The following is a 13426-nucleotide window of genomic DNA, read 5'->3' on the forward strand; positions in this document are numbered from 1 at the left end:
CTGGCCCAGAAGGAGCCGCTCCCTGCCTTCGTTCCACTTGACCTAAGCACCTCCGGGCAGCCCCTTTCCTAATAAGCCGTTTCTAATTGGCTGGCGGCAGTGTCTTTCATCACGGAGCCTGGGCCTGGCTGAGACTGGCAGCTTAGGTGTGGGCCACTCGATTCAAGCTCTCTCTCTGTAAAACCAAGAGTTCATCGCCTTCCTGTGTTACTTAACACTCAGTCCAGACTCCTCAGGGCGAATGATTTCTTCAGCAAGGCGGCCAGGCGATAGGCAGCTGGAGCTGCAAGGTCAAATGGGCCTGGGGTCTCTCCGCAGTGCCTGTGGTTTATTGAGGATCTAATAATGTTCCTGACACTTGTGTTTTCTGTCTCCTCAAGTTCTCATAACTACCATTGCCCCATTTTATAGATGAAGAGACTGAGAGGCATTATGTTTCACCCTTACTGCACTGTTACTCAATAACTACTGTCTCCATCACCCACTATTCTCTGAGAAGAGAGGTCGATTACCACCTGGACATGGTGACACATGCCTGTAATCCCAGTATTTGGGAGGCTAGGATAAGAGGATTGCACGTTTGAACCAGCCTCAGCATTTTAACAAGACCCTGTTTCAAAATAAAAAATAAAATAGAGTTGGGGGTATAGCTCAGAGATAGAGTGCCCCTGAGTTCAATACTCAGTACAAAAAGAAAAGAGTTTTCAATAATCAAAAGTCCCTTATGTGCAGAATCTAATGAGTATCAAGAGTGTATGAACCAGCCTTGACAACCTAGCAAGGCCCTCCATAACTTAGTGAGACCCTGTTTCCAAATAAGAATAAAATCAGGCTGGGGGTTTATCTCAGAGGTAGAATGGCTCTGGGTTCAATCTCTAATGCCACACGCAAAAAAAGAATTTATGTTCTTTGGGCCAAAATGTGTGTTTGTTTTTACAATGAAAAGAACTAGAATTATACTTATTACTTTAGTAATTAAATTACTAAATATACTGATAGTTGTGAGATTTTTTTATTTTTCCTTAGTCACTAATGCTTATTTAAATGTTATTTATTTGTATATTTATTCTCTGCCTTCTTCCCATGAGGCTCTCAGCAACTTCCTTGGCCTAAATAAGAAACACGATACTTGTTGCATTGCACAAGCAGGCCACAGCACGCCCCAGGCAGCCCCGTGAGTGGTCAGCTCAGGCGCTGACCAAAGGAGCTACTATACCTGCCTTTCTCACATTAGGGTTTTTCTTTGCCTTTTAATTTGACTTCATTCATCTGAAGCACAAATGAAATTCAAATTTCTAGATTTACTAATATCTCTTTGGTTCTCTAACTCCCCAATCAGAGTCCTAACTCAGAACTGAGTCTCTTTATTCACTTTCAGAAAGACTGAAGGTCTCTTTCTGAAGGGGGGGTGGAGGTACAAACACATCCTGTTCACAGAGTAACATCACTAAAGAAACGTGGAAAAACTGTCCACAAATAATCAAAGTGATGCAAATTAAAACAACAATGAGGTCTAATTTTTTTCACCTATTAAATTAGCGATACATTTTTTAAATGATAAGGCTAACAAGTAACACGAAACTGATAACGCACCCATTGCTGATAGTTGGTGTAAATTGGAAGGCAGTTTGGTAGAATGAATAAAAAGGTTTAAAAATGTTTATATCTTTTGACCTAGTGATTTCATTTTTAGAGATTGTCATAGAAGAAGTAATGCCAAAGAAAGGAAAACTACAATATTTATCACTGGCATTTAGAAAGTAAAAAAATAATTAGAAATAAATGTCCAATAGTAGTGGAATGGTTTATTAAATTATTGCATATTTTCTCAATGAAATATTATGCATCCATTAAAATGCTTATTATAATGATTATGTAGCACCATGGTGATGCTTATAATATTGGGGGAAAACAGGATGTAAAATTAAGCATGAGCTGTGATTACAAGTAATTTTTAAATATCTATGTGTAGGCAAAGTGCATATGTAAAAATAAAAATAGCTGTATCAAATAGTAGAATGAAAGATTATTTTTTCACTATTGTGAATTATGTTATCTTTATAATTTAATGGGGATGATTTTGGTTTCCATAGCTCTTAAAAGTAAAAGAGACAGCTGGGCATGTTGGCACACACCTGTAATCCCAGTATTTGGGAGGCTGAGACAGGAGGATCACAGGTTTGAGGCCAGCTTGAGCAATTTAGCAAGACTCTCAACAACTTGGCAAGCCTGTGTTTCAAAATAAAAAATAAAACAGGGCTAGGGATGTAGCTCAGAGGTTAAAAAAAAAAAAAATGCCCCTGGGTTCAATCCCCAGTAAAAAAAAACAAAAAGTCCAAGGGCCAAGTTAGCCTTCCGTGTCCTCATCTCTACCAGGGGTCTGGCTCAGAGTATTCCAGAGGGAGTTGCATGGCAGGCCTCTTAGATATGGGGTGTGAGGGAGCCCCTGACACTGACCCTCGATCGTATTCCTCCCTACAGGACATCGCTGAGAACGGCTGCGCGCCTCCCTCAGAAGAGCCACTCCCCAAGACCGCACCGTCCCCACTGGCAGAGGCCAAAGACCCCAAGCTCCGAGAAGACCGGAGGCCAATCACCGTCCACTTTGGGCAGGTATGCGTCCTGGCCTTCTTAGGGGCCTGTTTGGTTTGGTTTGGAGTTTTGCTGTTTGTTTGCAGCAGACGCTACGGCACATGCTGCAGACGGCTCCTCATTCTGGCCCTCCTTAGCAAAGCAACTCCATGGAGTTTTCCACATAATCACATCTTTCTTTGGTGCAAACACGTTTTGAAGGTGAATCTCTTAAAATTTCGGGAGACAGTGCAGCTCTGGTCATCAACTAGCTCCGCGGGCGAATGAAGTCATTAGGTGCGGCTGCTGCCTCCCCCACTCCCAGGCACCGAGTTTAAGGTGCCTGTTAGCTAAGCATCTCATTAGAACACTTTAGCATCCCGGGCCCTTCTTTGCACCTTCAAATAAAAGGCAACAAGCGAAGTCTTAAAAAAAATCAATTAGGAGTTCTTTATTAATGTACTTCCTGAAAATCAATATCAGGAGTCGCGCTTCTCAGAGTAAACACCCTCGCAATGGTTCTAGAGGCCTGATTCTTTACCCAACTATTGCCAGTGACCTGAGCATTTGAAAAATTGTCTGTTCGTCTGATTATTTTTCCCTTAAGTAATACACTGTACTCTGTATAGAAACCAAGATTTTTTAATCCATTTCCTTTCCATGGTTATAGTGTGGGTTAACAAAAGATTGTATACTCCTCTCTACTACTAATCTTGAATTGACTCCTTTGATTAGCAAAAGTCAGAATTTGTTTGTTTATGGAAACTGGCTGTTAGCAAGATATGGCTGTAACAAGAATTTGCAGGGTTATTTATTCTTAAATCACCTGATTCTTTAGCCTTATATTATATGGGGCATGATTACACTAGACTTTATGAGTCTTACTTTGTGATTGCTGTTTCACCGCTTAAAAGACCTAGAATCTTCCATGTAAAACATTCCTGTGTTGACCAATGTTTACCAAATGCCTACTATGTGCCAGGTACTGCGCCATTTTGAAATGAAGGGAACTAATGAAATTTCTGTTGCGGCTCTTACCATAAGGTGTGAATTGGTTGAAACTTAAGAATCATTCTCCAATCGGTCTTTTCAGAAAATACATCCCTACATCTTTAACTTGAAGAGATTCACCCCTTTTCTAATTTTACACTTAAAAGGGATATAATAAAAATCTAAAAACATAGTGCGAGAGAGAACTAAGCGTGAATGGGGCAGCGCTCACTTGGTTAATGATTATCTTCAAATTGGCGGTGTCTGCACCCCTGGAGAGTTGCCTCCTCCCCCGGGTCAGGCCCTGCTGGAGGGATCTGCACCCCAGTTCCCGGCTGTGTTTGCTGAAAGCTCGGCCCCGGTTGTCACCAGCGTGGCATTCCGCAGTCAGCCTCCTGCCTTCCTTTGTCCTCATTCCTACACACACCAACCTGCCCATGAAAGGAGCCCTCGCTGGAGTTTGGAGCCCATTACAGAGAAAGAGGGGGCGGGGGAGAGGGATTTCATGGTGTTAAACATTCCATTTTCGAAACACACAAAAAAAAGGAGGCTCTATTTGAAATGGAGAAAGACCTTCTTTCCATTTCGGCAAGAAGTAGCGACGCTTTAATGTCATTCCCAGCTAAATGCCGAATAAGAGTGTGTGCGCGCACACGGGAGGGGGATAAACAATTAAAAAGCCACCCCAAACTCTGTTGAAATAAGAGCTGTCTCTGCCTTCACAGGTCTGCAAACTGGAGAGGATGAAAGTGGCTTTTTTTCCCCGTTTGTCACTTCTCTCACGTGGCTGCCAGCATTATGCGAGTGTACAGGAAGGCAGGATTTTTTTTAATGCATGCATGCGGATTAAGGTCAAGCCCCTAGTATCAGCCATGCAGGGGCTCTCCCTTCCAGCTGCAGCCGCAGAGCCTACCCGCAGCCGCGAGATGCCTTAATTGAGACGTGCTGTCAAAGTGACAAACACATTTGCATACAGTCTACACTCTATTTATTTTCTCTGGAAAGGTCTGCAGTCTGCTGTTGGTTGGACATTCTTAATCAGCTCCCTGTAAGTGAACTGCCAGCTAGCTCACTTGTGCCGGCCCCTTCTTCATTAGGTGACAGATTAGCTGCGGGGGGATGGGCCAGGGAAACCGCAGACCCCTTTCTTTTAACTCTTTCCAGCTTTGCCCCGTGGGTTGTCCTCACCGGTTTGATGGGCCACCGGCCACAGCAGGTAGAGCTCCCCCTACTGGCAGGCATGAGTTTTAAGGACTTTATGTCCGAAAAGCACAGGCCTTTTGAGTTCAAACATTTTTGCTACATTATCCAAAGGTTGGTACTATTTTTGTTACTTGCTGTTTTACTTTAAACAGACTCAAACCTGATATCCATACCAACTTTAGCCTCATCTTAAACAATTGACAAAATCATGGGCTTACTGCACTAGTCTAATTTTTGCCTGGCCACAAAAAAAATTTTAAGCGTTCATCCATGGACCACCAAAGCCCTAGTGGTATAGATTCCCTTTTTGGAAAACAATGGACCTTCCCCTGCCCCCAAATCTTTCGGCATCTTCTCCCTACCCCTTGAGGAAGGTATCATTAGCCACATTTTATGGAACCAGAGCTGGAACTCAGGAGACCTAAAGAGACCCAGGCCCTGTCACCAGCATGGAAACCCAGGAGAGTCTGACTCAAACCGGTGGCGGCCCCCTCTCCAAGCAGGACTTCAGCTGTTCAACATGTCTGTGAAAGCTGATGTGTCCTGGCCAGATCACACATGCTAACCTCGGAAAAATCATTGCCCTGGTTTGTGTTTCTACAGGTCTCATTCTTTAAGAAACATTTAATTGAGCTAGATGTGGTGGTGCACACCTTTAATTTCAGTACTTGGGAAGCTGAGAGAGGAGGGTCACAGGTTTTAGGCCAGTGTCCGGTATATTAGCAAGATTCTATTTCAAAATAAAAAATAAAAAGGGCTGGGAATGCAGCTCAGCGGTTAGAACATTCCTCAGTTCAACCCCAATTAAAAAAAAAAAAAAAAAGAACACTTAGCTGACAAACCATTGGTAGTTGCCTCCGTCTCTCTACCATGCAAAGCCGGTGCCTTTGCAGTGCAACTAGCCATGGAGACATCGACAGGGTAACAGGCAGCCCGACAGAGGTCCTTTGCAGAGCCCTCAGACAGCAGCTCTGCAGAGTGGAAAATTTGTGAGTGCGAGCTCAGTGGCAGTGGCAGGCTTGGACACTGCCAGGGAGAGAAGGTGCTCCCTGCCGCAGTAGAGCTCCTCCTTTGAGGCTGAGAGCATGTCTCCACTGAATTATGCATCATTCATCTCCATACTGTGGGGAGATAAATAAGTCTTCAGTCTCCACCTTTGTAGGGTACAATAATGGAGACAGACCAGCGGGTGGACAATCCTGGCCCAGAGTAAGAGCAATGAGAGAGGTGAGAGTGTGCTCCGAGGACCCCAGCAGCAGCCTCTTCGCCCCAGGACCGCCCACACTGTCCCAAATTGAGTCCTGTATTAAAGGCGTTTTGTCAGCCAGGCGTGGTGGTGCACTGGAACCTGAGGACTTCGGCGACTGAGACGGGAGAGTCCAGATTTGAGGCCTGTTATCAACACTGTAGAGAGACCCTCCGCAACTTATCAAGATCCTGTTTCAAAATAAAAAGGGTTCAGGATGTAGGTCAGAGGTAGAACGCCCCTGGGTTCAATCTCCAGTACCAAACAAGAAAAAAGATATTTTATCAGCAAACCAAACTTAGCAGTTGTTTGTTTGCTAGAGCACATGTAGGTTTTGCCATTCAGAGGAGTAAAAGAAATGCATCTTCACCATGTATGGTTTCTTTGAAGAGTTCCAAAGTGTCAAATGGCTTGAGAATGCCTATTCCAACCTTGGAAAAGTTTAGCTTAGGAACATTTTGTTGTTGTTGTTTGTTTTGTTTGTGTGTTTGTTTGTGTGTTTGGGTGGTACTGGGGATGGTAGCTTAGGAAGGTTTTTTTGTTTGTTTGTTTTTTGGGGTTTCTTTTGGTTTTCTTGGTGCTACTAGGGATGGAACCCAAGGGCCTTCTACCTCCAGGGTACACTCCTAGACCTATTTTATATTTTATTTGGAAATAGAGTTTCTTAAGACAGCTGAGGCTGGCTTCGAACCTGCATGATCCTCCTGTCTCAGACTCCCAAGCGCAGGGATTACAAGCATGAGGCACCATGCCTGGCTCAGAAAGGTTTTAAGTAACTATTTTACCCCTTCTCAAGTGTAGAAACAGCTGAGAAAAAAGGTCCAGGAGATCAAATGGCACTAAAGGAGATACTTGAGATAAATGCCTGCTTTTTAAATTAAGACTAAAAGGAGAATGTTGCATTAAATGTGAGACTAAATGGTTGCTAAAACATTGCTTTAGAATTAAAAAGACTAGGTTACCCCACAGGGTCAGTGGCCCCACCCCCATTCAGCTCGGGGGACAAGCTGCTGGACAGGGAGCAGGGAGGAAGGATGGGGCATGCTCAGTTCCTTCCCCATCCCTGAGAGCCCTGCCCGGGAGGGCAGCAGAGGCAAGCTCTGATTCCCCTGCTCCTCTCTCCTGGGAAAGGGAATGACTGTAGAAGGAGCAAAGGCGCAGTGTCCTCCCCGAGGGGCCCAGGCAACCCAGCTAGAGCATCTTGCCTTGACCCCCTTGCGGGAGGAGTCAGCGAAGTGTCCCCCCCATGGAAACTGCTCTGCTCCTGCCTTTAGTCAGCTGGCCAGGCCGCTAGGAGGCTGTGGAGTCAGCTGATGAGGAAGGTCTTTTACCCATTGTACAAATGAGGAGATTGGCGGGGCTTGGAAAGTGTTTGCAGGAAGAAGCAGCTTCTGCCTGCTCCAGCAGCACCTCTCCTGGCCCTGTGCAGCCCTACCCCTGCCAGGGCGCGGGACTGACAGTGGCGTCTAGTGACCCTCAACTCCAGGCCTGAGCGCAGGCTGCCACCAGGCCTTCTCCGTGGCCCTCCATTGACAGCAAGGTGGGAGGACGAGGCTGGCCTCAAGGCCATCCTCTTTTAGGACCCTCTCTGGGTTTCTGCAAGTTGATTGCAGAGTAATCTTGCCAATGCATCAAGTTCCAAAAAGAGCGTATTGCACGGTGCCGCTGTGTCTTTCCCATTTGAGCAAAGGTTTATGAACTTCTTTAAAGTAAAGCTTGAAGGGCTGGTAAACGAGAGAAGACCGTGGCTTCCAGAGACCCGTGAGAGAGATTTGGACACCACCCTGGGACCAGTTCTTAGAATGTGGCCTCCTGCTTGTCTGTGCGTTTGGAGAATCCTGGCTTTGCGGGACGAGACCACCCTTTAGTGCCAGTCTCACGCTGGACCGGAGAAGCCACCAGCCAGCAAATGCCTTCTTAGCAACCTTGACTCTGAGTGCCCTGAGCGACTCCTCCCGCCCCTGAGCACGGAAGTGACAGCCTTCATCCCAAGCACATCCACGAGTGTCCTGTGCTCCCCAGGCTCCTGGAGCGCTGACCTCCAGTGTGAGCATGCGCTCCCTGCCAACCCCCCCCCCCCGCCTCCTCCTTCTCCCTCGCAGTGAATGGCACTGTTGCCGCCCAGAACCCGTTCCCATGTGCCACCCCGGAGCCTCCCTTCTGCCTCCTAACACTGCCGCCCCCTCCTTGCCATCGGCGCCACCAGTCTTAGTGCAGGCTGTGTGATCAGTGGCTCAGTGCCACAGTCTCCAAACCAGCACCCCACACCCCCTCTATGGCCTTGCGGAGGCCACCTGAACATACACACGGGTCTCGTCAGCCCTAGCCTCTTCCGTCCTTGTCGCCCGTGAGGCCCTTCACCGTCTGCCTGTCCAACCCTAGAGCAGGTCCTTTTTGTAAATCCTCCCAGCTCCCCCAGAAAGAGATGGTCACTCTTGACTTTGTGTCACCACAAGACTTGGTACGTGGGACGTTTCTCATGGCCTTGTAGTTGACTCCCTTGTTCCCCTCCTGCACGAGAGCTCCAGTCTTTGAGAAGTCCATCGTCTGCGGGCCTGGCGTGGAGCCGGCAGCCAGTACACATCCTAGGGTTTGTTATTGCTGTGGGTGTTGCAATTAGGTCATAACTGATTGATTATTGTTTAAGTACTCACTGTGTTTCCAGCAACTTATTTGATTTTATTTCTGTTGCTATGCTTATAATTCTGCTCATTTGAAGAAGAAAAATGAATATTCCATTAGCGGTCAAAAACTGATTCCAAATTCACTTCCCATAAATAAGGATTAGTTGTCAAGTAGAAACAGCTTTGTATTATAGGAACTTAGATCCTGTCTCACTTTATTTTGTGTGTTTTATGAGGATCTAAGGTCAGTTATAAATGCCCCAGGAAGGAGGGGAGAGGCACAGGCAGAGAACTGGGACCTCTCTCCTTTCACTCTAAGGATGAGTAGACCTGTGTAGGAGAGGGGGGGAAGGGAGCGGTCAGAGGGGGGAGCACAAATCAGATACACAGATTTTGTCCGTAAAAGAGACTAAGATATGTAACCAAATGCAAAGTGCGAACCTAACTTGTAATATATGGGTTTTTTTATTTTAACTTTGAAGACATTCTTGGGAAAGGTGGGAAGTTTGAAGTTGGACTGTAATGTTAGATGATGGTGTTAATGTCATGGCTCTGTATAGGAGATACATGACCAAGTATTTAAGGATGAGATAGCACGACGCCAGAAATTTACTACCAAATGGTATGGCCAAAAAGTCATACACAAACACAGACACATACATATATAAAATCTATTCATAGAGAGAAAAAAATGTAGCTCCCCTCTCTCCAATGCCAAGCACTGAAAGAAAAATGCTGGCTGTTGCTGGAGGCAATGAGGTGGCAGGCATGAGGCCAGACTTCAGAGCTGGGCAGCTCGGGGCTTACATTTCAGCTCTGTCGCTAAGTAGCTGGTGATTTTCAGTAGGTTACTTAATCTCAGTGAAATTCAGTCTCTTCTTTAGACTGGGAGGTTAATGATGCCCACATAATAGGTCTTTAACAGACTTCAGTGAGATGTGGTCTGTAAGGACCTTGCTCAGTGCTGGCGCTAGGGCCCAGGGTGAACATCAGTCTCCTTTCCCAGTGGGCAGGAGCATCTGGTTGTCAGTGCCCTGGGAGTCGCCTCCCTGTCAGCCCTGTCCCCTGTGCCTGGCCAGCATCTTGGGTCACAGAATGTCTCAGGCTGACTTTCCTCCTGCACACGCCTAAACTGACCTGCGTCCCTGCAGCTCTTGGCGGGAGCAAAGCTTAGCCCAGAGGAAGCTGCATGTCATCTCGCAGAGGGAGAGGTGTTGGAGGCGAGGCTGCAGGCTGGCCCTGGAGAGCAGAAGGGGCGCAGGGCAGCCAGGGTTACAGCTCAAGGTCTCTTTGTGGCTAGGCTCCTGCAGAGCCCTCCAGCCCTGTCATTTTTGCATCCCGTCCCCTTCCTGTGTCGCCCTTCCCTACTCTTTTCAGCCAGTCTGTGTAAGAAAGCAGGGCCACTGTGGTCTCCCCCACAGCATTCCCTCCAGCTCCTCTGGCTCTGGCCCAGCCTTTGTGGCAGCTATAGGAGACAGTGCCCACCTTCCACCCCGGTAGGGTGGCTGTCCAAAGTTGTTTCAGCTCATTCAATGCCGTTACCAAAAGCAGAGTGGCCCCCAACTGGCAGCAAGTCTCTGTCGAAGGTGGCAGGCTAGACCTTCCCCCCTATGCATGGATTCAGAGCCCAGGCTAGCCCAGAGACAGCTTTCCGATGAAAGCTTAACAAGACTGGGCTTTGCTCCTCTGGGCACACATTTTATTTCAGGAAGGAAAACTTGCTAATCAAAACAGAAATCAGATTCTGGAAATTCATAAGGCTGGGTTGGAAATTCAGGAGGCTTCTGAATAAGTGTGCAGTGTTGCCTTCGTAGGTAGTAAGTGGGCCTCTCCTGGCAGGGAGCTGCAGAGGCCAGAGAGCCCAGCAGCGTGGGCAGAGCTCCTGGTGTGCCCTGGCAGGGTTAAGAAATGTCAGCAACAGTGGAAACCCAGCCTCTGCTAAATAGCAGCTTGCTTCCCAAGCTTCACCACCTTTGCTCAGTACAGGATGGCTACAGAAGGGCGGGGGGCCACAGTCAGTCTCCCAGATGGCTCCCTTCAGTCTGAGTGAGTACTCCCTGTCTGCGAGGCAGGGGCCGAGGCTGGGCCGCTCACTGCCAGCCAGACACCATGCTGATGCCTGGAGGAAGGGGTCTACAGTCTATCTTCCTTCCAGTAGGTTGGCCCATGTAACTGCTCAGCCACCCTGTGGAGGGCTCATGTTTTGTCCCTCTTGCAGAGGAGAGGACAGGCTGAGAGAGGAGGGGACTTAGCAAAGGCCTGCAGATCAGAAATAACAGCGATGGGGTTGATTCCAAAGCTCTGGTTCTTGCCCTGCTCCGCTAAGAAAATCTGAGTTTCCTGCTGGGTTTGCAATGTCCGAGCCAGTGCAGCAGCCAGGCACGTGGCCAGGGATCCCGGGATGCTGGGCCATAAGTGAGGCTTTGTTCCTGGTTTCCTTCCAGACCTCAGGCCCTCCTTAATATTTCCGGGCCTCATTTGGCACCAGGAAAGCGGGTATCTGCACCTGGTGGAGACTGTATACCAAACCTGCCGTTAGTCACAGAGGCATGCTGGGTGCTGTCCTGGTGTGTGTGTGGGGGGGGGCAGAATACAGTACAAAAGTGTGTGTAGGAGTTGGGATTGGCAATGTCAGGTGCTGCTCCAGCCCCAAACCAGAGGCAGGACTCTAGTGGGGAGCTTCACTGGCTAGGGTACTTGGAGTTGCAAGAGGCAGAAAACCCCAAAGAGAAATTGTTGGCTCATACTAGCTTCAAGTATAGCTTGATCCAAGCATCAAACCATGCCAGACAGCACCCCCGCCCTTTTTTCTGTATTTCTTGGCTTTGCTACTTCTGCTACAGCTGTTCTCAGCAGCCTGCGCCCTCCTAGTGGTGAGATGCTGCAGCCGCCGCACACCACACCTTCCCGGGTACGAGAGCAGGAGAGTGAGCGTCACCTCCCAGGAGCTTCCACACTAATAAGTGAAGACCTACTAACCCAACCTAGACCGCAGGCCCGTGTCATCACCGGTGCCCATGGCCAAGGGTCTTTCTGTGTGCTACGGATCGAACCCGCCTAGAACTGGGCCTTCTGCGATGGGGTCCCTGTCATCAGGATGCAAGGCTCTGTGCCGTGTATCTCGGGCAGCCCCTCTTTTCTCTAGGCCCTGACACCTTAGATTCATTCATTTGCCAGCTCTTTATGGGCATCTGCTCGAGGCCAGACTCTAGGCTCTGGAGTCTGGGGAGTGTGTGTATGAGGACCCCAGGAGGAGTCAGCTCCTACCATCTCTGCTGACAGGGATGTCCTTCCTCTTCTGTTCCATCAGATCCCTCCAAGGCCCTGCCCAGCAGCCCTGCCCTCGCTTCCTGGAGTCTGGCCTGGCCTCGCTGCTCTGGGCTAGCACCGACCCTGGCAGCTGCTGACTGGCGGTGGCCAGATAGTCTCCAGGCAGGGACAGTGTCTCTGTATCCTTGCCACCTTTCGGCCTGGCACAGACAGGCTGCCCAGTGAGAGTTTGGGGTTGACCGAGTGGTCAGTGAGTGCCAAGGGGGGTAGGGCTATACATACCTTGTGTCGTTGTGTACCATCAGCAGAGCCAGAGAAGCAAAAAAAAAAAAAAAAAAACCAAGGCAGCCATGCCACAGTGGCCACGTTCACTTCAGAACCCCCACGTGCTAACCGTGGTGAGTGACAGGCCTCCTGAGTCCCGAGGCACTCCACACTCAGCTGTGTGACAGCGGGGCCTCTTTGCCAGGGGACCAGCCAGAGCCTAAAAGCAGCATTTCTTTAAAGGTCTGTGTTGGAGACGCTCGTATCCAGCTCCCTGCCAGGGAGATATTGAGCTCAGCAGGACAAGAGCAGGAAATCTGATTCAGCGAGACCAGAGGAGGCATTTTCTCAGATTAGAATTCTCTGTGCCAAAGGTGGGGAGTTTATCACAGTAGGGAAGGAGAAAAAGAACATAAAATATTGAAAATAAATTATATCCCACAAGCAGGCTCCTCGGAGAGAGTGAGCTCAGTGTCTGTGGCCGTGCAGGAAGCCCCTGCCCCGTGGCCACAGGCGCATGGCCCAGGAGCTGCTTCACACCCTCATCAATCCCTAACCCTGCGGAGCCGGGCCTGCCCGTGCCCTGGGGAAGGGATGGTCAGGACCAACCGAGAGACAGGCCGGACGGCCAGATGAACCGAGGCCTGCCTTCTGATGTGGACCAGCTGTGCCCAGCCAGGCCCCTTCCCAGCGCCACCTCACCGGTCTCCTCCGCCACCCCGTGACATCAGTGCATTATTATCCCCAGAGATCTAGTGCTCAGAGAGGTTAGGCAGCTTGCCCAAGGTCATAAAGTAAGCTGCAGAGCAAGAAGAATTCAAAGCCAGGCCGGTCAGATGTGGAGCGGGGCTCCCTCCACCCCTCACCCTCTTCCCGAGGCAGCCGGTGGGGCATGTGTGGGAGCCAGGAGCGTGGCCTGGGCTGGCTGTGGAGGCCGCGATCACTTTGTCCAGCTTCTCCCTCCCTCCTGTCTGGTTCACGGCTACTCCCTGCACTTGGGACTTTCCTTTATGTTCCGAAGTCGCCTAACCAAGCCCCAGATTCCCGAACACGGGGCCGAACGGCAGCGACGCTGCCTTGCGAATGTCTGCTGTGTGCCTGGCCCAGCAGGCGCTCCCTCTGCTCATCCCCAGGCTGATGTAGTAAGGCCCACTTGGCCCACTCGTCAGCCTTACCCTAGCCCCCGGACAGCGGGACGGGTTCTGGTCCAAGCCCTTGCTTCTCACCTTACCACCTGCTGCCAGATCCCGGGACAGCC

General features: G+C 49.2%; 1 protein-coding gene across 5 annotated transcripts in view; it reads left to right on the plus strand.

The window, feature by feature from the left end:
- DENND1A (DENN domain containing 1A) overlaps positions 1 to 13426 on the plus strand; it is a gene marked incomplete at both ends in the record, with an annotated part of 564729 nt that overhangs the window by 512530 nt on the left and 38773 nt on the right. For all 5 annotated transcript variants that reach the window (XM_080708699.1, XM_080708698.1, XM_080708700.1 and 2 more), the window contains one exon: positions 2482 to 2613. In XM_080708699.1, coding sequence (XP_080564825.1) covers positions 2482 to 2613 — 132 coding nt within the window. The remainder of the gene's footprint in view (positions 1 to 2481; positions 2614 to 13426) is intronic.

This window comes from Muscardinus avellanarius (assembly GCF_963383645.1).
Source record: "Muscardinus avellanarius genome assembly, chromosome: 13".
Lineage (NCBI taxonomy): Eukaryota > Metazoa > Chordata > Mammalia > Rodentia > Gliridae > Muscardinus > Muscardinus avellanarius.